This window comes from Sciurus carolinensis, chromosome 6 (genome assembly GCF_902686445.1).
Source record: "Sciurus carolinensis chromosome 6, mSciCar1.2, whole genome shotgun sequence".
NCBI lineage: Eukaryota > Metazoa > Chordata > Mammalia > Rodentia > Sciuridae > Sciurus > Sciurus carolinensis.
In genome coordinates, this window is record NC_062218.1 from 37,399,202 (window position 1) to 37,426,913 (window position 27,712).

Consider the following 27,712-nt stretch of genomic DNA (forward strand, 5'->3'; position numbering starts at 1 on the left):
TAACACACTACATTAATATTTATAGCAAAGTTTTATACATTCTTACCACCCAACTTAATTATTTTTTTCTTGGAAGTTTAAGAATAAATTATTGATATAAATTCCTCTGTACTAGACAAATACCTCCTTAAAGACAAGTCATCTGGTACAGCTTTTTATTTCTGGCATAAGAAGGGAGCCCCGCCTATGTTAGGTTTCAAATGTTAGTGGAATGAGAGTGAACAAATGAGCTGAGATGAAAGTTCACATTTAAAAATAGCATATTCTGACCTGGGCTGTGGCTCTGTGGTACAGTGCTGGCGTAGCATGTGTGAGGCAATGGGTTCAATTCTCAGCACAGCATATAAATTTTAAAAAGTCCAAAAGTAGCATATTCTGCATATTTCTTGCCTAAATTATGAGTTGAGAAGGGAAAAGGAATACTCACATATCTGAAATGTTTCTCTAAAACTTTATTTCAAAGTTATTCACCTCACCATCAATAAGGTATACGGTTAATGCTCTGTGCCAGTATTACCAGGCTTGCCCATTGCCGGCAATGGACTTTGAGAAAACCCATTTCTTGGCAATCAAACATTAAATTACTCTTTTTGAAATATACTGAACTCCCAATACTTGGGAAAGTATTACATGCACCATTTTCCCACCATTCTTTAAATCTGAGCTTACATCATTAACCTACATCAGTGAATATTAAAATGAAGTCATTTTAACAAATTATGACTGTACAAATCAAAATACCACTAGTTAATATTAGACAAGAATATCTTACAAACACATTACATATTAGCTTGCAATCTGAAACATTACATTTCATATTTGTTTATTTTTGATAACTGAAACTTCACAGAATTTAATGGCAAATAAAGTTTTAAAAATTTAGTTCTGTACATTAGTTCCAATTATCTCTATTTTACAATCTATAAGGCTCATGTCATAGTTCAGCACCAAAAACGTCTATAAAACTTTCTAACCAATCTCTTATTCATCCCACGTGATATTTTTGTTTTTTAAAGGTGAATGTCTTAAGAAAAAGCTGTATAAACCCTACTTCCAGATCTTGAAGTGGAATACTCTTTTTGGCTAGTCAGACTATGTAAAAACTTGGGCTGTACCTTCTTATTTTCATTAAACAGATACAAAAACAAAAGACCCATACAAACACACACATATAGGGGGAAAAAAAAAGAGGAACTCATACCACAAAAATTTGTCAGTCTACAAATTGAATTTATAACACTGAAGCATAAGTAGCCTAATAATGCCCTGCTCCATCCTTCCTTTCCAGTTTAAAAATTTAAAAAGGCATCAAAGAAATGTTTCATGTATTCTTTAAAATAAGGTGCAAAGAAGGATTGCAACAACAAGCTTCCTCATATACACCTCCAGTAACATCTCAATGTTGTTACCTACAGTCCAGCATGAACTGATCAGGAGCACTCAGTTCCCAGAGCTATAGTGACAGCTCCCAAAAGGACCATGCTTTTTATGCCAGAAGCCAGGTCAATGCCAGTGTCTCTCTGTTCAGAGGTCATCACAGTAACTTTGTTACTGTTGGTCTGGATAATATCCCAGAACAAGTGTTATTGTCCTAACTCTTTTCTGCCTCTCTAGGATTTATAAATCTTAGGAAAAAAATGTTTGTCTTGCCATTTTCAAAGAGTATTTGTGCATATAACATTTTAAGACCACATTCCCCAAGCTAGAAAAAATTTTCAAAAACCACAGGTACTTTCAATAATCTTGTTTGTTCAAAGTATAAAACTCTTAAAATTAAAAAAAAAAAATTAAATTGGAGACTAGTACCTCTGTGCTTTCTTCTGAGAGAAGTGCAGGATTCATACTATATTTAAAAACTAAAATTCATGCATATAAATGGCCAGAGAGGTATAAAGTTTTACAGAGCCCTTAACATCATTCGAGTACATTTAGCATTGGCTAGACCATGACAGGAAGCGTGTTAGCAAATTGGGCAGAGAGACTTTTCCAATAGCACAACAGTTTGCTAGGCTCTGTGTCAGTCACATAAAAATTTAAGCAATGTGTAATCCTTTAAAATTGTCCCCAGACATTCCCATCCTTCAACCGTTCCCCTATTCCCACCCCAACCCAAACACACTGTGAAGTCTTGCAGTTCACAGAGTATCTTAATGTTCCCCATTACTAATGACAGCTGCTTCGGATTCTGCTGATGATGCAGGGAGTCTTGGCACTTTCTTCGCAGGGCTTGGAATATGCTGAAATGAAAATAAAATACTTGTTAGCTATTACAGTTTTCCCCCCAGGAATCATGGCACTAAAGTAAAGTTCCCATAGAGAATCTATTAAAGGATTAGTTCTGAAGATAGTCATGCTAACACATATTTTATATAGCTTTCCTTGGAGGGAACTAAATATTCTTCCTTCACCTTATGGTGAATTGATTTTACAATAATCTATATAGCAAGAGTGAGAAGGAGATCACACAATATTTTACTTGTTACATCTTATATTTACAACACTGGTGGCTTGACTTGCTACCTAATTAGTATAAGAACTAAAAGCAATACTATGCATTTACCAAAGTTGTGATAAGCAGAAAAAATCATTAAGTTCAAGGTTATAAAGTCCTTAGTTTGAAACCTGGCTCCAGCACTTATTACCTATGATATTGGGCAAATAATTCAACTTCTTGAAGCCTTATCTCTAAAATGAGCATAGTATATTGCTAAACCTCAAGGAAATTATTATAAGGATTAAATAAGAAAACGTAAGTGAAGTGCCTAGCATATAACAGGATTCAAATCATAGCTACTACTGTTATTTCTTGACAATGGTCTGAGATGAGGTGGTAGGGGATCAACACTATCCCTACTATCTCTCCTTCTCTCTCTCTCTCTTAAGACATGCCACAAATAAGCTTCTCTCTAGATCAGTCTTCCTTTAAATTCTGGCATTGTTAATAAAATCTAGTATTTAGCATGTACTTTATATACTTGAAAACAGCACAGCTGGAATCTTCTCCCAGAGCTCTTGCTCTGAATTACTGTTCACTAATTCCTTAAGTTGTTAAATTTCATTTAGGGCCCTAAACTTGGTGTGTGTGTGTGTGAGAGAGAGAATGTCTTATCCTGTCAAAGAATAGGACCACCACGATGAGCTTTATTTACCTCAGTTGCTGTGTTTGAATGCACAAGTCCTACTCCTTCACCCAAATTGTCATCATTTGGAGAGGGACGCCGAGCATATGTTCGTCTATGCTTTTCATCCACTCTAACTAGGTACCATGTTCCTTCAAAGAGTGAATCTATTGAACACTGGGGAATATAATTGGCTAAAGGGAAAGCAGAAGATATTAAAAATTAGTTATGATATACAACTTATCTGGTAATAAAACTAAAGAATTTTTATATTCCCTTATAATTTTCACAGACATCACTCTAGATCTTTATCTTGTATGTTGCATGTTTCATGTTTCTATAGCCCTCCAAGAGGTTTTTATTTAAACACAATATTTTACCCAAGTGATGAGTATCTTCTCTGAGCTTCATGTTTTCAGCAAAGACATCTGGGGCTACACAAGTTCTTGAATCAAGCCTTGATTTAAGATCACATAAACTTGCTGTTATTTTATCAAGAGCAGAACCTAAAATAGTTAATAATTTTAACATTAGAAGACTAAAAATAGCATGTCTCAAAGAAGCTTGAATAAAATGTTGTCAAATAAAAATAACTTTTCTTTCAACACAACTGGCAATTATTTTAAAACAAGACAGTAAGTATTTGACACAGCTTCCTATGACCTTGGACAAGACATTTATTCAGTATGAGCTAGTAGACAAGTTAGGAAATAGATGGATATGAAACTACAAATAAATTTTCTATAGTTAATCCATGGTATAATTTTAAATAATGCCAAGATTTCATCACCTCTTGCTCAATATTTTTACTCCTTCCTATTCAGGGAAGGCACAAAAATTTCCTTAAATATAGCCAAGACTGTAACCCTATAAAAATTAGTCTAATCCTTAGGTAGGTGTGGTGGTGCATGACTACAATCCCAGCTACTCAGGAGGCTGAGACAGGAGGATCACATGTTTGAGGCCATCCTCAGCAACTGAATGAGATCCTGTCTCAAAATAAAGAACAAAAAGGGCTGGGGATACAGTTTAGTAGTAGAGTACCCCTGGATTTAATCCCCAGTACTGATGAAAAAAAAAAAATAATAATCTACCCTTTATTTTTAGGGTAGAGAGTAAGGATCCAGCTATGTTGAAAGTAATGAAAATTACATTTAATGAACTATGGGACAGATTCAAGTACTCATCTGAGAAGCCTGCTGAAACAATTTCACCACAGCAAATTCCCAATACATTCTTGTTCAAAGACTCAGCACATACCTGGTGTGGCATCTTGTGTAACTTTAAGAGAGTACAGGGTGGCAGCCAAACCAGAACCATAAGAGAACACTCCTATCCTCTTCCCTGCCAATTGCTGAGGGGAGTACCTGTGTAAGGTGGGGGAAAAAAAAGGCAAGAAGTTTAATTGATTCAAACCTATGAGAGGGAAACCATAAAAGAAGGAATAAAAATTCACATTATACGTTAAAGTGGGGATGTAACCTAAAAGCTCTTAAGGATCTAAAAATGTTAATATTACAGTAGGGAATCTAACCATTTTAGTATTACAGGGAGTAGACTAAAAAACAAAGTTTTCATCTTTTGGGGAATAGCGAGGTTTATGAAAGTCATGCCACAAAATAAACTACTTTAGTGACTTAGGGGCCTATGATTAACTATAGGTCAAGAATAATAAAACCAAAAAAATAGGAGTCAGGAGAACCAATGAGAAATTTATAAATACTTTTGGAAGAACTATCACTTCAACCCATATCCTTCAAGGAAATAGACAATAGCAGACTAAACAGAAAATTACACACATGCCTGATGCTGGATTTGGTCTTAAAAAAGGGGAGTTAAGCAGCTAAAATTCATACTTACTGTGCTAGAACAGAAGCCAGAGAACCATATACTGAGGATGTATACATATTTCCATTTTGATTTGATACAAGCAAAGATGCCTTTGTTTTCTGATTAAAGAGTTCAGAACTAGCCTTCATAAATGCCTTTTCCACATCTCTGTCAAAGTAAGTATCTTCTAATTTAACATCCCTGAAAGATTTTATATAAAAAATTTTTTTAGTGTTCAAAGATTATTTTTTTTATGTTAGACACTGGGCCTAATTAATATCTAAATCTCTTAGCGTACATGATTCTATCTTTCCATTAAGAATCAAAGAGAAGCATACTAACGACTATGGAAGGTATAACAGTTGTACACATATGGTTCTTTTCTTTGAGTTTTTATTTTTATAATCAAAGGCAACTTGATACTAACGTTAATAGACTCACTAAAACATTATTGTCAAACACAGTACTATCTTGAGTTCATAGTCATATTAGAAAAGTCATATTACAGGAGTTAAGCCTTGAAATTCAAGTAGAATTTTATTAGAAGTAGGGACACAGGTGCGCAGAAACAGAATGAGTTAACATATATAGCATGCTCGTGAACCTAAAAAGTGAGAAAAAGAGGGAATATGAAGTGAGACTCCAACAGTGGCAGTGTATAAGATAGATATAATCACAGCGACTACAAAGAGGCAAGAAGAGTTCACTGGCTATGGTAGTGAATGTAGGTACTTCTGTGGTGATATCACTATGACAATGAGAACATAGTTAAAGGCAAAATCAAAGTCTAACAGAGAAATGACTACTAAAGAATTTGCGTAGGTAAGCCACCACCTCTCTGGAACTCAGTTTCTTCATTGGTAAGACAGATTATACTAGAGGACTTTTCTTTTGAATCTAAAATTTTTAGGTCTGTACAAATTTAAAAATACTCTTAATACAGAAGGGGAAAAAAAAGTCATAATAGGTCCTCTTACCCAAAGGCTTCCAGGCCACTGTAGATAGTATTTTTATCTCTGTTCTGGTCATTAAGGAAGTCATTCAGCATCATTCGAGCTAGAGATTTCTGAACTAGTTTACAATACGGTGAGTGAAAGATCATGAAGCCAAAATCATTTAAGGTAAAATCTTTATCATTTCCCTCTGCAAGAGAAATCCAAAGAAACTATGAAAGTCATATAAGTCATGACATTTTACAGTTTAACTTTAGAGCAGGATAAGATGTTTTTATATCTTTAAGTAGTAATCAAAATATCTCCCATAATGAACTCTTTCTATTGTTTAAAATGTATGTTAAAAAAGATATCCAAGCTGGGTACAGCACATGCCTGTAATCCCAGTGGCTCAGGAGGCTGAGGCAGGAGGATCAAGTTTAAAGCCAGCCACAGTAATAGTGAGGTACTAAGCAACTCAGTCAGACCCGGTCTCTAAATAAAATTAAAAATAGGGTTGGGGATGCGGCTCAGTGGTTGAGTTCAATCTCCAGTACCTCCCCTCACACACACACATCCATATGGTTCTAACTACTATGATCTAACACGCAAAAAAAGACAGAGAGCAAACCCCCGGCCCCACTCTGTAGACCAGCTGCCATCTGGGTCCACTCTGCTCTCCCAGAGTCTATTATCAAGCTTCAATAAGCCTTTGCTTTGTGCAGCATAAATTGTTCTGTATTGTTACATAGTATGATATTTTAACTTACTACTAGGATGCTTCTTATGCAGAGCCACTAAATTCCTTAATATTTCTTATGAAATATGATCTTTAATCCTCTCTTAAAACCTCTAAAAGGCAAAGTAGAACCATGGAAAAAGCATACTTCCTGCAACACTGTTGTTATGACAATAATTCAAACCCCTACTTTTCAGTACCTTTAAAAATATTTCAGTGTAGGGCTGGGGAGATAGCTCAGTTGGTAGAGTGTTTGCCTCACAAGCACAAGGCCCTGGGTTCAATCCCCAACACCGCGGGAAAAAAAAAAAAAAAAAAAAAAATTTCAGGGTTAAAAACTGAATCTAACAAAACCCTAAAATAGCAAATACAAATTCACAGGTCATGGTGCCAACAGATTTTGTTGGGAAGGGATCACTTCAATACTTTATTTTCATTGGTTTTCTCTGAATCACAGTTGTAAACTAACACCTTGTTAAAGTACCTCTCTCAAAAGATGAACAAAATTCAAGTTACTTTTTTTAAAAAGGGTAAAAAGCAACGTAAGTATTTTTGCAGATATACCTCATTTCCAAAGCTCATCTCTTTACCAGTATTATACATTCCCAGAAACTGGGAAAATGCTATTTGGTAGATGAGAAGAAATGATAATAGGGTACTACTGAAGGACATTCACAAAGCAGTTTATCATGAAAGACACACTTCCAAAACCTAGGAAATCATTAAAAGTAAAACCCACCTTTCTGCCACTGGGCACGGATCTTTTTGCGGTAGACTGAATAGCAGCGGTCTAATGCACTGAGGTAGCACTGTATGGAGAGTTTTCCATCTACTATAGGATATTCGGACAACATATCAGGCTTGTAAAAGTCATAGGCATGTTGCATATGTGTCCCACGAAGCCCTATGAGAACCAAAAGGAAGATGTCTGTATATTTCTGCTTCTTGATGTCTGCATTATCTAAGGACCTTCTTTAACTACCTCATCAACTCCCACCACCTCCATATAGGAAATACAAGGGAATGCCAATATAATGAAAATGAATGAGAGTGAAGACTCCTTTGGTATGTAACCTTTCCATGCATGTATCAACAGTCTAACTGGGAGATCACAGTTACTGTACTGAAGACAAAATAAACTTGCCAGTGACTATGAGAAGCAAGTTTTTGCCTTTTACTTCTCTTGTAAAGTGGGGATGTCCCCACCGACCTCATAAAACTGCTATGAAAATTAAATAAGGTAACACATATAAAGCACTTAGCCTGCATTTAATGAACACCCAGCAAACAGTAGCTTCTATTTCCATTTTCAAGTTTCTCAGGATATTGTGTCAAATGAATAAATAATAAATAAGTCAATTAATAAATGCTTTCCCAAACACTCACCTCGGTCAAAAATTAAAGGAGCATTTGGCCCAATCAGCAAAGCCACAGCTCCAACTCCACCTGTAGGTCTGGCATTTCCTGTGGCATATATAGCAATATCTCCTGCAACTACCAGGGCATACCGTCCTGAAAAATATTTATGATTTCACAAGGTGGTCAACACTATAAATATTATACATGTAAACTCGAATCTGTTATATGTTACCCAAAACATGCTTTCCAACTAAAAAAAAAAAATGCCAACTAAATTTGGAATAGATCATTTGTCCTACAATAATAAGATAACTAATTCACCATTTATATAAACCAAAAGCCATAGTTGTCTTTCTGAATGTATTTGAACAAATATAAATAGTCAAAGTTTGCACATGGCATTAATTAAAAGGTCACTTGGGTCTATTCATCCTCCAGTTTTTTGGGGCTTTGGTTTTTTGGAATAGAAGCAGGTAACTTACCATCCCAAGAGCTGGACTCGATCCAGTTAACAGCATTGAAGACAGCAGCTGTGCCTCCATAGCATGCATTAGTTGTATCTATTCCTTCTATATCTGTATTCCCAGACTCCTCAAACAGCTGCATCAAATTAGTCTTTACTGACTTTGATTTGTCAATGATTGTCTCTGTTCCAACTTCTAACCGTCCAATGCAATCATAGGAAAGGTTATTTCTCTCCATCAGATTCTGAACCACAGTTAGGCAAAGAGAGTTGATATCTTCTCTATCTGTGCAGAAGCCCATCCTGGCCTGGCCCAAGCCAATGGTATACTTTCCAGCATCTACACCATCATATTTTTCCAACTCTGCTTGATCAACATATTGAGAAGGAAAATAGATCTCAAGGGCAACAATTCCCACATCTTTTGGCCAACAAGCTTCTGCATTCAAAGGAAGTGACCCAGGCATGGTGAAAGAGCTTTAGAAAGAAAAAGAGAAACATTGTTTTAGGCTATAAATTGCTGATTTTCAAGATGGAGAAACAGCTAGTTGTGAGTCCAATAATCATCTGAAATATTGGTTTAGTCTACATTTAGTACACTGTATTTAGAGCAAAAACTGTAAATCTGTGAAGCAGCAATGATAATATGAATGGAAAATCATCCTTTAAAATCATAGGCTTTTAAAAACTTTATTCAAAGTTTAAAAAAACTATTGAAAACTGGGCATCTATGGATTTAAAACTTAATTAGCAGAGGTAAGCAACACTCAAATAAGATTCTTCTATACTTCAGAGAACTATAAGTTAAAATATAATGACAACTTAAACGTACAGCTGACAAATCAGAATTATCTGAATACAATAAAAAAGTTGAAATAAGTCATTTATTCATCATATATTGATTATTCACAACTACTGACTTTAGGAAATATAAAAATCACTAGATCAAGTAATACTTGCTTTTTTTTTTGATGGGGTGGGCATCAGGGATTGAACCCAGGAGTGCTTAACCACTGAGCCACATCCCCAGTTCATTTTATCTTTAATATCTTACTAAATTGCTGAGACTAGCTTTGAATTTGTGATCCTCCTGCCTCAGCTTCCCAAGCCTCTAGAATTACAGGCATAATACTGCTTTTTAATTTAAACATTGATCTAAATAATTTAAGCAAGTAGAAAAATCACAGTATAGAAGTCTAGCAACTCAATCTGTATAAGGCCTCTACGATTATAATACTAACCCCAACAAAGACACTAAATTAACATTTTGTGCAAAGATACATTCTAGGACCCATCATAGGGTCAAATGCCAATATTCTATAATTCAATTTCTACAGCTAGTGTATAGGTAATAAATGAGCATTAAACTGCATCTTCTAAATCATGAAAAAAAAGAGAAACTGATAATGCACACTGTGTGGCAACTAACTCCTAAAACCTATCTTCTTTTTAAAATGGACACTAAAAAGTTAGACTACTGCCATACTGAAAATTTTCAGAAGCATCTAGATTTACTCACCAAAAGTAACAAAAATTGCTAGTTCTCAGGACCACTACTGTATATCCACAGGCAAGTCACTTAACTTACTAGAGCCTCGATGTCTTTAAAAGGTTGTGTGAGTTAAGATATTAGAAATTACTCTAGATATTTCCAACAGGGCTGGGGAGATAGCTCAGCTGGTAGAGTACTTGCCTTTCAAGCACAAGGCCGAGTTCGATCCCAGTACCGCAAAAAAAAAAAAAAAAAATTTCCAACAGACAGGGATTATTCAGGGAATAGTTACAGACTTGTCTGGGCTAGCGGAACAAAAGGGAAAAGTAGTTCTTCCGATTCCACAAGCCCATACTCCCAGTAATCCTGCCACTACAAACAAGACCCTCTCATCTCACCAGAGTACCTCTAGCTGGTATCATATTCAGGACCCAGATGGAACAGGGGTCGGCAAAATGTTATCAGGCTTTGAAAAGTGGTACATCCCCTCAGTTTTAGAGAAAGAATCCTTTCCACATCCAAAACGCTAAAACTCAATTTCCTTTTTAGGTACGACATAACTGGATGGGACTACTTATGTGGCAGATTTTCAGTTCTTCGTTGATCTAAAGATCTTGATTTATGAGTTACTAGGGCTACTCTGATTCACTAACCTTCTGTAGTACTTACAAACCCACAACCAATTTGACACCTAAAAATGGAAAGTCAACCCAGCAAGGAGGTTGAGACAAGAGGATCACAAGTTCGAAGCCAGCCTTAGCAACTTAGCAAGACACTAAAGCAACTTAAGAGAGATCCTTCCTCTAAATAAAATATAAAAAAGGGCTAATGATGCTGCTCAGTCGTTAAGCACCCCTGGGCTCGCAGCATCCCACTCTCAAAACAAAACAAAACAAAACAAAACAAAAAACCCACCTTAAGCAAGACTGTCTCAAAATACATTTTAAAAAGGGCCAAGGATCTAGCAGCACTAGAGCACATGACTAGCATATGCAAGGTTCTGGGTTCAATTCCCAGTAACTAACACACACATACACAGTGCCTTACTATATAATCACAAAAGTAAGTTAAAGATCTTGGGCCCACCCATTGAATCTTTCTTCTAAACACAAGAATGTTATTCTTTTTTATTCATCCAAAGAATGCCAACATGCTACATGCTAAAACATCTGGAATAATTTTGTACTCAATTATTCACTGTGGGACAGTAAGATAAAAATACATAATAATCAATAAGTAATGATATATAATTACATTATAGTACTCAGAACTGCCTGACCTAGCTTGGTGGTGGGATGAGGAGTCTGAACAAGGAACTCCTGGTTGTAGATGTCTGACTTGAATTTTATGAGTATTTTGAAGTAATCAGTGAAACACTGCAGAAACAGATGGTGCTGCAAGATTTTCAACAGGGTGGAAAAGCATAAACAAAGACACACTATAAGGAGCTATAAAGCTTTACTATCTACTGAAATGAAATCTGAGTGCCAGTGAAAGGATGAGGCAAATAGGTCAAGAGAACTAGGTTAAGGTCAGGTGATAAAGTCTAATATGCTGATATTAGAAGCTTTGAATTCATCATAAAAATAGTAAGAAACCAAAGAGGTCAAAAAGGAATAATATATTGTCCTCAAAACTCTAGCCATAGCAATTAGGTAGACTAAAGAAATTAAAGGGATACGAACAGGAAAAGAGGAACTTAAGCTGTCACTATTTGCTGATGACATGATTCTATATTTAGAGGATCCAAAAAACTCCTCCAGAAAACTTCTAGACCTCATCAATGAATTCAGCAAAACAGCAGGCTACAAAATCAACACACATTAATCTAAAGCATTTTTATATGCAAGCGATGAAACAGCTGAAAGGGAAATGAGAAAAACAACTCCATTTGCAATAGCCTCAAAAAACAAAATAAAATACTTGGGAATCAATCTAACCAAAGAGGTAAAAGATCTCTACAATGAAAACTTCAAAACATTGAAGAAAGAAATTGAGGAAGACCTTAGAAGATGGAAAGATCTCCCATGTTCTTGGATAGGCAGAATTAATATTGTCAAAATGGCCATACTACCAAAAGTGTTATACAGATTCAAAGCAATTCCAATTAAAATCCCAATGATGTACCTTACAGAAATAGAGCAAACAATCATGAAATTCATCTGGAAGAATAAGAAACCCAGAATAGCTAAAGCAATCCTTAGCAGAAAGAATGAAGCAGGGGGTATCGTAACACCAGACCTTCAACTATACTACAAAGCAATAGTAACAAAAATGGCATGGTATTGGCACCAAAATAGACATGTAGATCAATGGTACAGAATAGAGGACACGGACACAAACCCAAATAAATACAATTTTCTCATACTAGACAAAGGTGCCAAAAATATGCAATGGAGAAAAGAGAGCCTCTTCAACAAATGGTGCTGGGAAAATTGGAAAACCATATGCAACAGAATGAAACTAAACACCTATCTCTCACCCTGCACAAAAATCAACTCACAATCAATCAAGGACCTTGAAATCAGACCAGAGACCCTGCATCTTATAGAAGAAAAAGTAGGTCCAAATCTTCAACATGTTGGCTTAGGATCAGACTTCCTTAACAGGACTCCCATAGCACAAGAAATAAAAGCAAGAATCAATAACTGGGATAGATTCAAACTAAATAGCTTTCTCTCAGCAAAGGAAACTATCAGCAATGCGAAGAGAGAGCCTACAGAGTGGGAGAATATCTTTGCCACTCATACTTCAGATACAGCACTAATTTCCAGAATATATAAAGAACTCAAAAAACTCTACACCAAGAATACAAATAACCCAATCAACAAATGGGCTAAGGATATGAACAGACACTTCACAGAAGAAGATCTACAAGCAATCAATAGATACATGAAAAAATGTTCAACATCTCTAGTAATAAGAGAAATGCAAATCAAAACTACACTGATTCCATCTCGCCCCAAATAGAATGACAATTATCAAGAATACAAGCAACAATAGGTGTTGGAGAGGATGTGGGGAAAAAGGTACACTCATACATTGCTGGTGGAGCTGCAAATTAGGGCAGCCACTCTGGAAAGCAGTGTGGAGATTCCTCAGAAAACTTGGAATGGAACCACCATTTGACCCAGCTATCCCACTCCTCGGCCTATACCCAAAGGACTTAAAATCAGCATACTACAGAGATACAGCCACATCAATGTTCACAGCTGCTCAATTCACCATAGCCAGACTGTGTAACCAACCTAGATGCCCTTCAATTGATGAATGGATAAAGAAACTATGGTATATATATACAATGGAATATTACTCAGCTATAAAGAATAATAAAATTATGGCATTTGCAGGCAAATGGATGAAACTGGAGAATATCATGCTAAGTGAGATAAGCCAATCTCAAAAAACCAAAGGACAAATGATCTTGGTGATAAGCAGATGATGACACATACTGGGGGTGAGAGGGGGCAAGAATGGAGGAAGGAGGAACTATATAGGGGGAAAAGAAGGGTGGGAGGGGTGGGGGGGGGAGGAAAAAATAACAGAATGAATCAAACGTCATTACCCTATGTAAATGTATGATTACGCAAATGGTATGCTGTTACTCCATGTACAAACAGAAACAACATGTATCCCATTTGTTTTGTTTACAATAAAAATAAATTTAAAAACATAAAAATTAAAAAAAGGAATAACAAGACCATAGTAATTGTCTCAATAATATTTTCTCAGCCCTGGAATCGGTTTAGTGGACATCAAATATTTTTAAAAAAGAAACAGAAAATAGGAAATATCAGATTGCATGGCATAATAAGGATTCTTCCCCCATGGATTGTTCCAATTATTCACACCTATACTGCACTACAATATAAAGTATTATCTCCTACTGGGGGAATCACAGTTAAAACTGGGAGTTGATGTTTTATAATCAGAGGTGCTATGTATGGAATGGGTTTGAGTTAAGAAGCTGATACAGCAGTTCAGATAAAACATGGGTCATGAACTAGAGCGATTACTATATGTGGGGTGAAAGAAAGGAAGAGTTTCAAAAACACAGAAGCAGAAATTTGGCAGAAATTGCAATTAACTAGATGTGAGGAAAAGAAGGAAATATGTGGGGATCTAGAACAACTCCCAGATTTCTAGCCAACTGTTTTATGACTTTGTATGCTCACTGTCAGATATGCTAAGTGAATGGGAAGTACCTTTCACTTTGTTCTAATCTCCCTTTCTTCCATGGAAACCCTATTTCCTTCTGTTGTTTTCTCTGGTAAATGGGGTTCAACCAAACCAGCTCTCAGAGGTACCAATGAGGAAGTGAAGGGAACAAATTCAGATAAGCTGCCTTTGCTCCTGTCATTTCATTACCACCTACATATATTTTTTTCCAAGTTATCCTTGCCATCTATCACCATTCTATGTGGAATTTTACGTAAGATTCTTAACTTTGACTTATGCAACCTACGTTAGAAAACGCAAAGAGAATTCCACTAACCTCAGTAATAGAGGATAAATGCTAAATATTACCCAACCTTTCCCTGCCCTACAAATAAAGTTACTCTCCCTTTACTCTCCAATTATTCTATTCATTATCCCAAAATATTTAGTGATTTCTTCAACAAGAAATCTTGCTTCTGCTTCTTCAGATCCTTTACAGCCCTGAATCATGCACATTGCATCTCACCCATGAAACCTTTCCAAATCAAACTGATAGCATTCTTACTCTTTTAAAATCATACCAATGCTCAATAGACAATTACTAATTACCTTTAGCACTTTTTGCCTATCTTCTACACTATCATATTTCATCAATTAAAAGTCCCACTTTGACAGTCAACAAACAGCAATTTCCAGAATAGTAGAACACTTCTTTTCATTCCTAGGAACCACGTGGTTTGAGAAAGACAGCAAATCCCTAAGGTGGAGTCAAAAGTAGAAAACCAAAGGACAGCACCAAGGTTTTTTGTTCTTTTATGGACAAGAAAGAAAGAAAAAAGAAAAGGGAAAAGAAAAAGAAAAAGAAAACAACCTTGAAGCACAGGGAACATTATATGGAAAATTACAGATATCAACAACTCTGGGTCACAAAATCTGTATTATGGACCAAATATTTGGGTCTCCCCAAAAATCACACGTTGAAGCCTTAACCCCTCAATATGATGACATTTAGAGATAGGGCCTTTGGGAGGTGATTAGGTTTAGAGGAGGTCGTGAGAATGAAGCCCTCATAATAAGATCAGTACCTTATAAAAAGACAGAGTTTGCAGAAGCCCTCTTGGGTACATGCTCTCTGCCATGTGAGAAGGTAGCCACCTGCAATCCTGGAAAACAGCCCTCACCAGGAACTGACCACACACCCTGACTTCCGGAACTATGAGAAAATAAGCCACTCAATCTACGGTACTATTTTCTTATGGTACCTCATACCACCTTAATGAAACTGAGGAAGAGTGTGATTAAATAGAGAGGAAAATGAATATAGGGAAGCAATTGCTTCCATGGAACTGAAAGCTGATATAATTTCAGGTCTATTTTAACTGATGTATTAATTATGTACTCCTATACGGTCCTCTCACATACTTCTCAAGTAGGCCAGATTTAAATTAGGGAAACAAAAACCTAGTCAAAGGTCTGAGGTGTTTATATTATATGCTAATTCTCTATCCTATCAGAGAATGGAACAATCTAATTAATTCACTATTCTTAATAAACATTATTTTTCAATTCCAACTTTTTAAGAGGGAAAATGTACAATTTATCAGAACTCTTTGTAAACCTTCCAAATCTTCCAAGAAGTAACTAGCGGAAGACAGAAGTCTTTTCTCCCTAAAGTGACTGCTCACCCCCTCTGGTGGACAAAAGGATCTTCAAGTCCTATTTCTAGTCAACAGAGCGAAAAAGAAAGACTAGTTAATATTTTCTAAGGACTTCCTACTAGGTAGGAAAAAGACCAAAAACGATATCACCAAGAATAAATCTGTAAATGAAAGATAACTGTGAAAAAATAAAGGGTGAAGGAAAGTAAACCAGCTGGGGATGCTGGTGCAAAGGTGGCCCTGACCTGTCTGACCTGTCTCAATGGCTTATGTAACGGAAACACTTCAGGGCCTGCCCCATGGACGATTATGACAACCTCCCAACTAAGGTCTCTGCCTCCAGTCTCCCTGATCCGTGGCCAATAGGTGTCTTTGAAAAAACCTGTTTGATGATTAAAGTGCTATTCAATCTCTCCCAAGATTCTGCTTTATTATTTAAGCTTAGACTCTTTGCACTGTGAGACAAGGAACTTGACAGCTGAAACTGTCTTGTTCATCATTACATCCCTAATAGTCAGCTCACTGTTTGGAATATGGCTGTTACTGAATGCCGAGTAAACGACATCCAACTAGCTTTCTATTCTAATAGGAAACCATAATACTGAAATAAAAGAAAAAGGAGAATCATAAGAGAGGCACTCCATGGCAATGAGAAAGCAATAACTGCAAAATAATTAAATTACTGCTTCAAACATACCTGTAATCACTGTCCATTCTCACATAAGTTTAAACATTCATTCACAGTCCAGATATGCATCTTTTGAAACTACAATTTTAAAAGCACTGTTTGTACACATGCTTGCAGATATGCATCTTTTGAAACTACAATTTTAAAAGCACTGTTTGTACACATGCTTGCCTATGATTTTTTTTTGACTAACCTTTTAGGTGCCATTGTCCCAAATGTGAGATACTATAAAAATTTAAATTGAGCGAAACACAACACTTATGATAACATTTGAAATAAATATCATGTTTTTAGAATTCTACTAAGAAAACAGGTGAATGACTAGAGTATTTGAAAAAATATATACATTTCCACATATATGTGAAAATATATAAAGGATATATAAGTTCTAGACTATGATTCCCAACCTATTTTAATACACTTGTCATGTTTCACTGAAATATTCACAGAATTGAAAAGTTGGGACTTAATGAGTTATTAAGTGGTTTGTGGTTATATTTTATTATCTGTACTTTTTCTATGAAAAGTGAACACTAATTTTAAAAATTCTTTCCTAGATTTTAAACATTAGTCTAATAAACACAAAATTAGTTTATTGAAGCACTATGACATTAGTTAATTTTTGAAGATAAGGTATAAATAATCATAAAAAGGGTTTCAAAAATATATGGCACATATAAACGGTTATTTGTTTTAGGATAAAAATTAAATTTCCCCCTTTCCTCAAAAAAGAACACTTTACTTAAGCAGCATGATATGATATCATACCTGTGTGAAGGACAGAGAACTGCAGTCTCCAGGTCTGTCACTGTTTCCTCTGCTGGGCACTAGGAATTTCAAATAAAAACTTCTTTTAAAGTCATACACAATTTCAAGTAATATGATACCAATTCAAAATGAGTTAAAATAGCATTTCCTTATCCAATTACATCATGCAGAAAAGATTTGACATGTATTTAGAAAAAAAATTACTTAAAGCTTAAACTCTTCCTCTGGCCCATCACTTTATTAGTCCTTATAGTGTTAGGTTCAGTAGGCAATAAATTTAAAGTACAATCATATCAATGATTCAGGCTTTAAATCAATTGTGAAACTGGGAAAGTTGCAGTCTTCTCTAGTAAATTTGATTTATCAGGAATTGGGAGGAAGGAGTTTAGGTAAGTCATACTAGGTTAGTACATTTCTAGAGTAAAGCAACCTACATATTCAAGAGTTAACCTGACCTTGGGGGCTTGTGGCTTTAGCAGCAATATTGAACCTCAATTTCCTATAAAATGGAGCTAACATATCTGCCCTTCCCAAGTCATTGTGAAGGATTGTTAAGGAGATAAAAGATGTAAAAAACATTATAATAAAAAGTACTAATATTTTACTATTACCCTAGTTGTTATTAGTATTAGCAAATAAAATAAAGATTTCTAGCAAGATCTAATCAATTTCATTGATTTAATTTTATACTCATATATAACATGGACATCTTCACTCTCCCCAACTTTTTAGAAAGTGAGCCACCCCCACCACCCCTTAGTGCTTAAAGGTAAGCATTTAGGCAAAGGGGCATTAAATTTTTTTATCATTAAAGTTATATGGAAATCACTTGGGAAAGCGACTTGAGTATTTTCTTTAGTCCATCTACTTTGAAGGCTGTTATCTGAGATAAAGCTTCTATGTTTAACATATATATAATTTCCTCCACTCTAAATGATTGGCAAATTTAGCATCTGCCTTTGCCCAATTAATGGGGACTACAATTCAAGCTCTTTACAATATTAGTTTCTTCTACTTCATTAAGTTCAGTTCCTCACCCCCAAAACCCCCCCAAAAAACTTAAGTTTTGTAGGAAAAGACAGATTATTACATTAAAAAAGTCTCTTATTACAGCATGTATGCATAATCTATCTTTTAATCTGTATTATCTCAAATTGTACTTTTATCCTCTGTAAATTAAGCAGACCGCAGATACCACTTTTCTGTGATGGGGGAAAACATGATTCTCCTGTTGAGACAACAAAATAACTTACAAAATGGGTCCTTGAGGCCAGTCTGTATGTGCATTTGACACCACTTTTATCAAGGAACTTTCCCCTGAATGGCCAATATTCCCTCTTTCTATTTTGATTATTTAAATTGGGAAGGAAAGGAGAGAGAGTGCACACATGAAAGAGCAAAGGAAAAAATAGAAAAGATTCAAAGAGAACTACTGTGCTACTTCAGGATGACAAGATCAAAGCCCACGTATCTCTTGTGAAGAAATTCTAGGGAGACAGGCCTAGAGACCAGGAAAGAAATGGAGATAGTAAATGGCACTGTGGGGGAAGAACCAACTTGAGAGGGGTTAATTTTCTGTTCTTTTCTGCTCTGTTAGAGGTATTCTCTACTGAGTAAACCAGTACAGGTTGAACATCCTAATCTGAAAATTTGAAATCCAAATGCTCCCCAAATCCTAAAACTTCCTGAGTGTTGCTGACATAACACTGAATGTGAAAATTCCCACATCTGACCTCATGTGACAGGTCACAGTTAAAATGCAGGTACACTAAAAATAGCGTGTAAAATACCTACAGGCTATATAAGGTGCATATGAAAAAAAATGAATTTCATGTTTAGCTTTGGTTCCCATCTCCAAGATATCTCATTACATATATGCAAACATTCCAAAATCAGAAAAACTTCCTGTCCCAAGCATTTCAGATAAGGGAAATGGCAGTACTCAACCTGTACTGCCAAGGCCTCAAACAGGTCTTCAGCTTGTAACAGGTCTTTTCAGTGCAAGTGATAGAAGGAAGTGATATTGTCAGTAAACAGTTACTGAATGGCAAGCAGCCCAGGAGGTTACCACAAAGCATGTTTGGAGACTCCTAAGTAACAAAATAGACATTGAGTTTGGCAAAGACTAAAACTTAAGAATGATGAGATTGCTTGAGGTCAACCAGATTCACACAATAGTGCTTTCTTCTGGAATTTACTTAGGGTTCTGGATTCTACTTTTTGGCTCCCTCCTCTGCCTTGATTCAAATGAGTGGTCAGATAAATTAATCTAGTTCACATTTTGGTATACAATAATCTATAAGCAGTTACCAGTCGATCTTTTTCAGTTACTGAAGAACAGTTCAGGATATTAAGAATAATCAGGTAACCTTGCCTTTACAATCAAGCAGGAAAAAATTACTGATAAGAAAACCTGGTCCTCACCTGTACGCTCTGGAGTAGTTCTTCAAGTACAATATATGGACATCCCTGTCTTTTCTTGAGAATTACTCATCTGCCTATCAGAGATTCTATTCCTATTTCAAGGCCTTAAGTTATCTCTTCTAGGAAGGTTTTCCAGATAAATCACACAAAAGGTGAGTTTTCTAATCCGAGACCTGCACTCCTACCCAGACATGTCGTTCACACTCAAGTCCTCACAGCCTACTCTACTGAAAACGAGTTAGGGGGAGACATCTCATTCACATTGGGTTCCTAATTCCTGTTGGAAGAGAGATACATTGATTCTTTTAAAATATCCATTGTCATTTTTTGAGTGACTGAATTAGGCCTTAAAAAAACTAAAGGAAAAATCTTTTAGATTGAAGGACTTATCAGCCCTTTCCAGTACATTATATTTGCTATCACTTTTGAGATGGAACTACAGGACCAAATAATGTCCAGGAGTTTAAGGAAACTGGCTCTCTACCACAGATGTTCAAAGCAAATGGTAGGTTTGAATTGTTTCCAGATCCTAACCTTAAAAGTGTAAGGAGCCCAAATGAAATCAGAAGAGAATATTTGTTGGTTTTATAATCATTCCCAAAAGTACCCCCACACAACCACAAACCCTGCAAAGATAAAAACAGTAAGTTTTGAAAAATTAGTCTCTCTTCTACTGCTCTAACTACACTCACTTGACATCAAGACATCAAGTGAGCATACACATGTGCTCAGAATTAGAATGAACAGATTAAAAAAATCTAGTTCTAACATGCCCTCATTAGATTAGGTAACATGTTCAATAATCTTTTAACCTATACCATCTTCTTGAGAATCTTTAGGTAACACACCTTTTTATCATATTTGGTATTACAGTAATCCAACATCAAACCAATAGACTATATTCCTTTCTAAATGTAACCATTATCTAGGCCTTCTAGACCTTTTGACTAAGATCAAATATAAATCAGAAACTAATTAGAGATTCCGATGTATAGCCCATTAAGCTCTTCCATCTACATTTCTCCACACCCAGTTCCACCGAATTATAGAAGATTCACCTAGGTTTTAAATTGTTCCAGAAGAAAACCCATGCTACATCAATATTTGGGGTTTTACATTTGAGAAAAATCTATCTAAACTCTTAAATCCAAAATCTCAAAATCAATCCCACAGTTAAAAGAAACAAGATGTAAAAGCAATCAGGAGGAATATTTAAGACAAACAAAATTAAAAGTGAGTCCCAGATGACAGTGGCCTTCTAGGGCTTCAAACATAATCATTTTATATTCCTGCTACCCAGCAATGGACCCACCTCTGAGAACTAGGATTCCTGACTATGCTCAAATTAAACTCAACTGACTTGCAAATTACCAATTTAGGAGAGAAACACCTACAAAAGTTTGACACAAAGAAGAAACAGCCTTTCCCTCTTTCCATAAGATATGCTGTCTCTGCCTTCAGGTTACACATAAAAATAAACAAAATTTAAAATTAAATTTTCATCAAAGAACACAAACCTCTTCCATGTCTCAAAGCTTCGAGGAACCCCTTGCATAAATACATGCTAGGGACTTTCAATCTGCCTCCCATCTAATAGAATCTGTAATAAAAATCTAAACCCCAGCTAAGAATAAAGGAAAAGAATTATTAACTACATGAGTACTTTCATTTGTCTGAATTTTGTTGTTTACCTTGCCATTGTTTTTCATGATTCATCCTTGACTAAATGTTAGTTTGCAGCAATCAGAACACATCATCCTACTGCAGTGGGTTGTTTAGATCACAGGCAGGAAGGAGGGGCTGCAGCAGAGGTGGGCCGTGAAAGAAGTCAGTGAAGCCCTAAGGTCATGGCCATGGGGGCAAGTACAATAAGATGGGAAACATCACAATATCTGTTTCCCAAATCCTTCTTCCAAACTGGGTCATAGTAATTCTTTCTCTACCACTGGTCAGAGGAGGATGTACGTTTTTAACGACTCCACATACTTAGCTTGAAACGTGCTTGACTTAACCCCAAACCTATCTGTGAGAGGGTCCTGTGGGTGACTGCTCATTACCTCTTTTTATCCCACATAAGGTTGGTCTTGAAGTTATTAGCAGGAGGAAGGTGTGGAATTTTACAATAATGAGGTAATCTATTTTGAAGGCAGACATTGGGGGAAAAAAAAAAAAAAGTCCAGATGTATAGATAAACATCTATACACACGGAGGCGGGAAGGAGGAAGGCAGGAAGATTTCAAGCAAGCACATATCCAACGTGCCTAGAGTACCAGTATTCGGTGGGGTCTAAATCACGGTTTTAAGTTCTTGCACCTGAGCTGATGAAGAAAAGCAGCGCAGCCTACTCCCCTTCCTTCCATCAACTGTCTATCTGTGGCAGTAGGAGGACACACCCCCTACCAACCTCCACCCAAGCCAGATCTTCCCCATCCCTTTGACGCCCACCCTTAACCCAAGGCTCTGGGAACGTCCTGACAGCACAGCTCCCTTCTCTTCCCCTTCAACCCACCCCAGCGGGCACAGCCACTTCTCTGGTATTTCCAACTCTGTCATTAGAACACCTGGCCCTCAATGCCCTTGCACCTTCTCGCCTCCGCGACTCGCCACTCACAACGGAGTCCCCGACCCCTCCTAAGACGCGCCACAGTCGGCCCGAGGACCTGGCAAGGTAAGCCCCGCATGGCCCCACTCTCAGAGCCCCATCTTCCTGGGTCAAGGCCAAGACCACGCTTCAGCCCTGATCTGGAGCCGGAGCCCAGCTCCTTTGGGCCTAGTCAAGGACACCGCCTCCTCCTGGCCCACACCCGCAAGCGGCGCCTCTTGCAGCCCAGCTCTCTTCCCCCGCACCGGCCACTCACCCAAACGTGACCGGGTAGTAACCACAGGAAAAAAGCGAGCCGCGAAAAGACAGTACGCGGCGCCTCCCCTCCGCCACCAGTTTTATAGCCGCCGACCCACCCGACTCCGGCACAGCCGGGAGTCGGTGGGAGGCGGGACAATGAATGCAACAGCCAATTGCAGCCGGCAAAGTAGCACAGCAGTGCCCTCCCTCCAGTCCGGTTTCTACCAATCAGAAGGAAACTAGAGGCGGAGACTCGCTAGGGTTTTCCCTCGTGGCTGGAAGGGCGGGGGAAGGGGCGGGGACAAAGTTGGAGGGCCGAGGAAGTGGGGTGAGACAGTGACGTAGGGTGGCCCGAGACCCCGCCTGCCAATGACAGAGCGGCGAGAGACGGTGAGAGCCAACGGGAGAGGAGTGAGAGGTTCTCTGACCAATTAGAGCTCAGCGAGAGGAAATAGGGGCCAATCGGGACTCCGCGTCCCACCACTGAGGAGAGATAGTCAAGTGTGGGAGGCGAGTTGGTCCCTGCTTTGGAGGCTGTCAGGTTGCCTAGCAACCAGAGCTAGGCTTCACCTGTAAGATTTCTGAACTTCTGAATTTGAATTCAATCTTAACGTTTTCTAGTTTCCAGAGCAGCAAGGTGCGCCTGGATTACAATTTGGAGCAGAATACTTAATCCTGAATTTGAAAATGTGTGAATATTCTAAATAGCAGATTTGTAAGCAGTGTTGTCACCTCTGTTTAATACCACCTTGACTTTTAAAGAAACGACTATTGAGATAATTCTTCCTTACTAAACCTAAAACAAGATATTTTAGGGGTTGGGCTTCAACGAGGAGGATGCAGGGTTTCGCCTGAAAAGGGAAGTTGACCCTGAGTTCAAGGATTTTTGCTAGGCATCTGGTCTGGTCCTCGCATCTTCTGAGCTTCTCATGTGGTAGATGCCAAACAGTATAGCAAACCCATAGGGTACGGATTGCCTTACTCTCCCAGAAAATAGAAAGGAGCAATTCAAGCCATAGGAAATCACTAAAAACATGACTTGGGAGAATTCAAAGGAGGATAATTATGGCCTTACCCATAGTCTCAGCTTCTGCCTAGTGTAGTCAGTGGGAGAAATTAATACTTAATTTTGATGGAGGGCCATAAGAGAAGTTCAGGATTTTTTGTGTCTCTCCCCATCTCTGTTTCATTACTCTAGCCGGAATGTTGTTAAAGGGTCATTGATAATTTTGTGCTTGGTTGGCTCGCTGCTATGAAGTGAAATCTATTATGCGCTGCTAATGTGAAATCTATAGATGCTAACTTGATAGGAGACAACATTCTTAGCAGTGAAATGGCAAAATAAATTTGTATCACCGGAAGTAGCATAAGTTACTGATAGGGAGAGGATCATTCAGTAATGGTTATTATTCCACAATATCACCAATGACATTCAGTTTATTCCAGAATCCCTGTCATTGCATATCTTCATAAAGTTAGTAGATGAGAGAGAAATTGCCTGATTGTGATCAGCATTTGGGGAGAGGTGGTATATTAAAATTCTTGGCATATTAGAGTGTATTGAAAGGCAGTTGGGGCAAACACAAGACAGAAGATAAAATTTTGCCCTTAGAAAGGGATAGCAAATAACTTTAACTCCAGGAGGGTACAATAAGAAATGATTAGCCAGAGTCATGAGAATGATTGTTTTCAAATGGAAATCCCCACAAGGCACAGACTGTCTTTTTGATCAAATTAATCTTCCATTAAGCAAGGTGAACATGGTTTATTTGTTTTTGGGAAGCTGAGCAATAGACAATAAAATGGGTTAGTAATTAGATATAGAACATCTTAATGGAATTTTTAAAAACCACGCCCTGAGCTTCTATAAAATATTAGATTATACAAGGTCACTTGAATATTAGCTATGGTCTGTGCAACTGAAGACTGAGTGTACCTATATTTATTATGCTAGGGATTGCAAATTTTTTGGAGTCATTAGTTTTGACACAAACACAATGAAACTAAGGTCATAACTGAATGTCCATTTTAAGACATGTTAAAATAAATGTTGTATGAAATTGTTTTAAATTTTAATGGTATATATTATTGTCCAAGCACTATATATGCTATATATCAAAAGTAAAGTGTAATTTGCCATACTGCCCTACTTTGAAAGAAAAAAAACTTTTTCAGAAGCAGAAAGATATTACAATGATAATGTTAAAGATATTTACAATGATAATGATAATGATACTGCCCTACTTTGAAAGAAAAAAAACTTTTTCAGAAGCAGAAAGATATTACAATGATAATGTTTAGTATTATAAATCCATTTATGGAACAAATATTTACTTTTTACCTGCTCTGTGGCAGGAATTGTGATAGACTTATGCTGTTCAATAAGGCAGACACTAGCTACATATGGCTATTAAGCCCTTGAAAGATGGCTAGTCCAAAGTGCAATAGGCTGTCAATGTAAAATACACACTAGACCTTAAACACCTAGTACACACAAGAATTTAAATACCTCATTAATAATTTATATTAATTCATGTTATAATGATAATATTTTTGTAATATTGGCTTAAATAAAATGTATTATTAAAATTAATTTTAGCTGTTTCTTTTTGTTTAATGTAAAATTATACATATAGCTTCCATTTGTGGCTCCTATGTGTGCTGGACAATAGGAATACATAATCAGAAGATGTAGACTCTGTCCTCAAATGGTACAAAGTCTAAAGAGTGGGGGAGAGAGGAGAGAAAAATAAATATGGCACAGGACCAAGTTTCATATTATAGCTCAAAAACAAAAAGTCAAAAGGTAACAATCTTTTTTTTTTTTTTTTGGTAAGGAATCTAAACTTTATAGTCTCTACCTCACTAAATAATGGATAGGAAGAGTTAAGGTGGGAAGAACCTTTAAATTTACCAATTATAGGTATCTCCATCTCTTCCAATTTAAACAGCTTTGTCTAAATATACAATTTCAAGTTGAATTCCCTATCAGGGCTCTTTTTCCTAAACTCTCTACTTTTCAAGAAGGCATCCAGGTTTTATGGTACTTATTGGTTGGCCAATGTTAAATCAGCAGAGGGGGCTCATTCCTACATGTGAATTCTTATACTGCCTAGGGTTTTAGCATTTGCCCTTCCTCTTTCCTACGTTGCCCTTGAAAGCTTTACTATCATGGGAGAATGTATGAAAGATATATTTTAAATAGCACAATTAGCAATTATAATATAGTTCAAATGCTACACCAAAGAAGTATGCCCAAAGGACAATGGAAGTTCGAAAGAGGTATTCCTCTAATCTAGCCTGGTGGTTAAGGAAGTCTTCCAGAGCAGGTAACAGTTAATTATTTATCAAATTTGTAAACATTTATTTAACACTACTGTGTGCCAAGCACTGTTTCAAGTTCTGGAGTTATACATGGTGAAGGTGAAAGACAATTTCTGATCCTGTACAGCTCAGTGGAGAAAATAGGACATTATATAAGAAAAAAAGGATAAATAAGCTGAGGTTTCTTCAGATAGTGATGATACTACGAGGAAAATATTGAAAAGCAAAGACAGAGAAATGACTGTGGGATAGCTAAGTGCACAAGGTGGTTAGGAAAGATTTCTTTGAAATAGTAACACTTAAACTGAGACTTGTAGGCTGAGAAGCAGCCAGCCTGTGAAACTCTGGGAACAGAGTGATCAAGGGCAGGGACCAGAAAGGACAAAGGGTCTGAGACAGGAGCAGGTTTAGCATGTATGAAGAACAGAAAACGAAGGCCCATGTATCTGAGCTGAGTTTTAAAAGATGAACAGAAGCTATCATGTTACAAACCAAGTAGCTGGAAGAAGAGGGGGTGCCTAAAGACAGGGAAAGAGACCCATAAACTGTACAATGTAGGAATTGAAATTTGAATCGAGAATAATAAGCAAGTTGAAGGTGTGGTAAGTATCAGTGAATCCTCCCTTGTACTGGACTTTTCAGGTAATAAGAGTGTTAATGGAGTAGGATGCAATATTTTCTCTGTGCTTTGTACAATGAACTTTACTTCCCATGCTGTAGTCCTGAGAATAATCTACTTCTCATTTGTTAACGTTTGTAATGAGTGTTTAAGGAGCATCTACTATTTTCCAGAGGTTGTAACAAGTGTCTTATATACATTACCTTTAACATCAACCCCACTGGACACACCTTAATTTACAAATGAGGAAACTGAGGCACAGAGAGATTAGGTAACTTGTTCCTAATGACTTAATTAGTAAGTAGTAAAGTTAGGATCCCAAACTCATGTTTCTTCTACTATTCTATGTACAAAGGTACAATTGTATTCAAACATAGGGTAGACAGAGGGGGGATGGTAGGTGTTGAATAAGGGAAAGTGGGTAACTTCTCCTGAGAGACCACAGAAGATAACATTTACAACCCTGGGGAATCTTACTATAGAAAATGCTTAGTGCTTTGCTTGTGAGCTAGAAGAACAAGTCCATCTCTGAGGGGGACATTGTATTAACATATATGTTATATTATGATAACATAACACAGAATGTCAGTTTTCTCAAAGTCTACATGAGTCACTTTCTTGGTTAACCTACACAAGAAGTCAAGTCATACTTGAAAGATTGGTAAATATGGAATTGGAAAAAGAGTTGGAAAATCAAGTTGATTTCTAACTATCAAGTTGAGATAACAAAATGCCTGCTTGTCTCAATCATATGATCTTCCTAATACAGTGAAAATATGTTAAAGCCATAAAGCTACCATCTACTTTCACCCACTAACTTTGCTAGTGAGACCAGAGTATTTGAAGTAAGCTCTCTCCTTCTGGGAACCAAACTTTTATTTAGACACTGTTGGTATTTATATGCACTACTTCCCTTTTTAAAATGAGTCCGTGGCTGACTATCTTCATTTCCAGTCTTCAATTCTCTAAACAAGTTAGAAAAATGAACCTGGCTGCAGTCTAATCTTAATGGTTGGAATGACATTTGGCTTCTTCAAAGTGACTTCTTCTGTCTTTGTTTTAGTGTGTGGATCATCAGCAGATGATCCAACTTTCAGGTCTTTGGGGGTACTTGGTGTAGAGCCCACTTACTGAGAACACAAACCATCCTCACTCTCCCTCACTTTTAGTCTATAGAGGGAAGGTAGAAGGATAGCAGCCAGTTCACAGATGGCATAAATTATGCAAGGTGGTTACAAGTGAATTCTTTCTAGATTATTTTTAGGACATAAATAGGCATGAATACCTGGAACTGAGA

At 36.9% G+C, this 27,712-nt stretch overlaps 1 protein-coding gene across 2 annotated transcripts; it reads right to left on the reverse strand.

The window, feature by feature from the left end:
• Positions 1-432: 432 nt before the first annotated feature.
• Positions 433-22,618, reverse strand: Hmgcs1 (3-hydroxy-3-methylglutaryl-CoA synthase 1). 2 transcript variants are annotated; one of them, XM_047555414.1, is made up of 11 exons: positions 22,489-22,618; positions 17,207-17,265; positions 8,462-8,919; positions 8,007-8,132; positions 7,360-7,524; positions 5,927-6,092; positions 4,980-5,150; positions 4,380-4,486; positions 3,500-3,625; positions 3,150-3,313; positions 433-2,237 (listed from the first exon to the last, which is right to left on the reverse strand). In XM_047555414.1, the coding sequence occupies exons 3-11, from the start codon at positions 8,907-8,909 to the stop codon at positions 2,148-2,150; spliced, it is 1,563 nt and encodes a 520-aa protein (XP_047411370.1). In that variant the 5' UTR covers positions 8,910-8,919; positions 17,207-17,265; positions 22,489-22,618; the 3' UTR covers positions 433-2,147. The 2 variants fall into 2 exon arrangements, with proteins under 2 accessions (XP_047411370.1, XP_047411369.1); XM_047555413.1 differs by lacking the exon at positions 22,489-22,618 and adding an exon at positions 21,322-21,421.
• Positions 22,619-27,712: the final 5,094 nt, after the last annotated feature.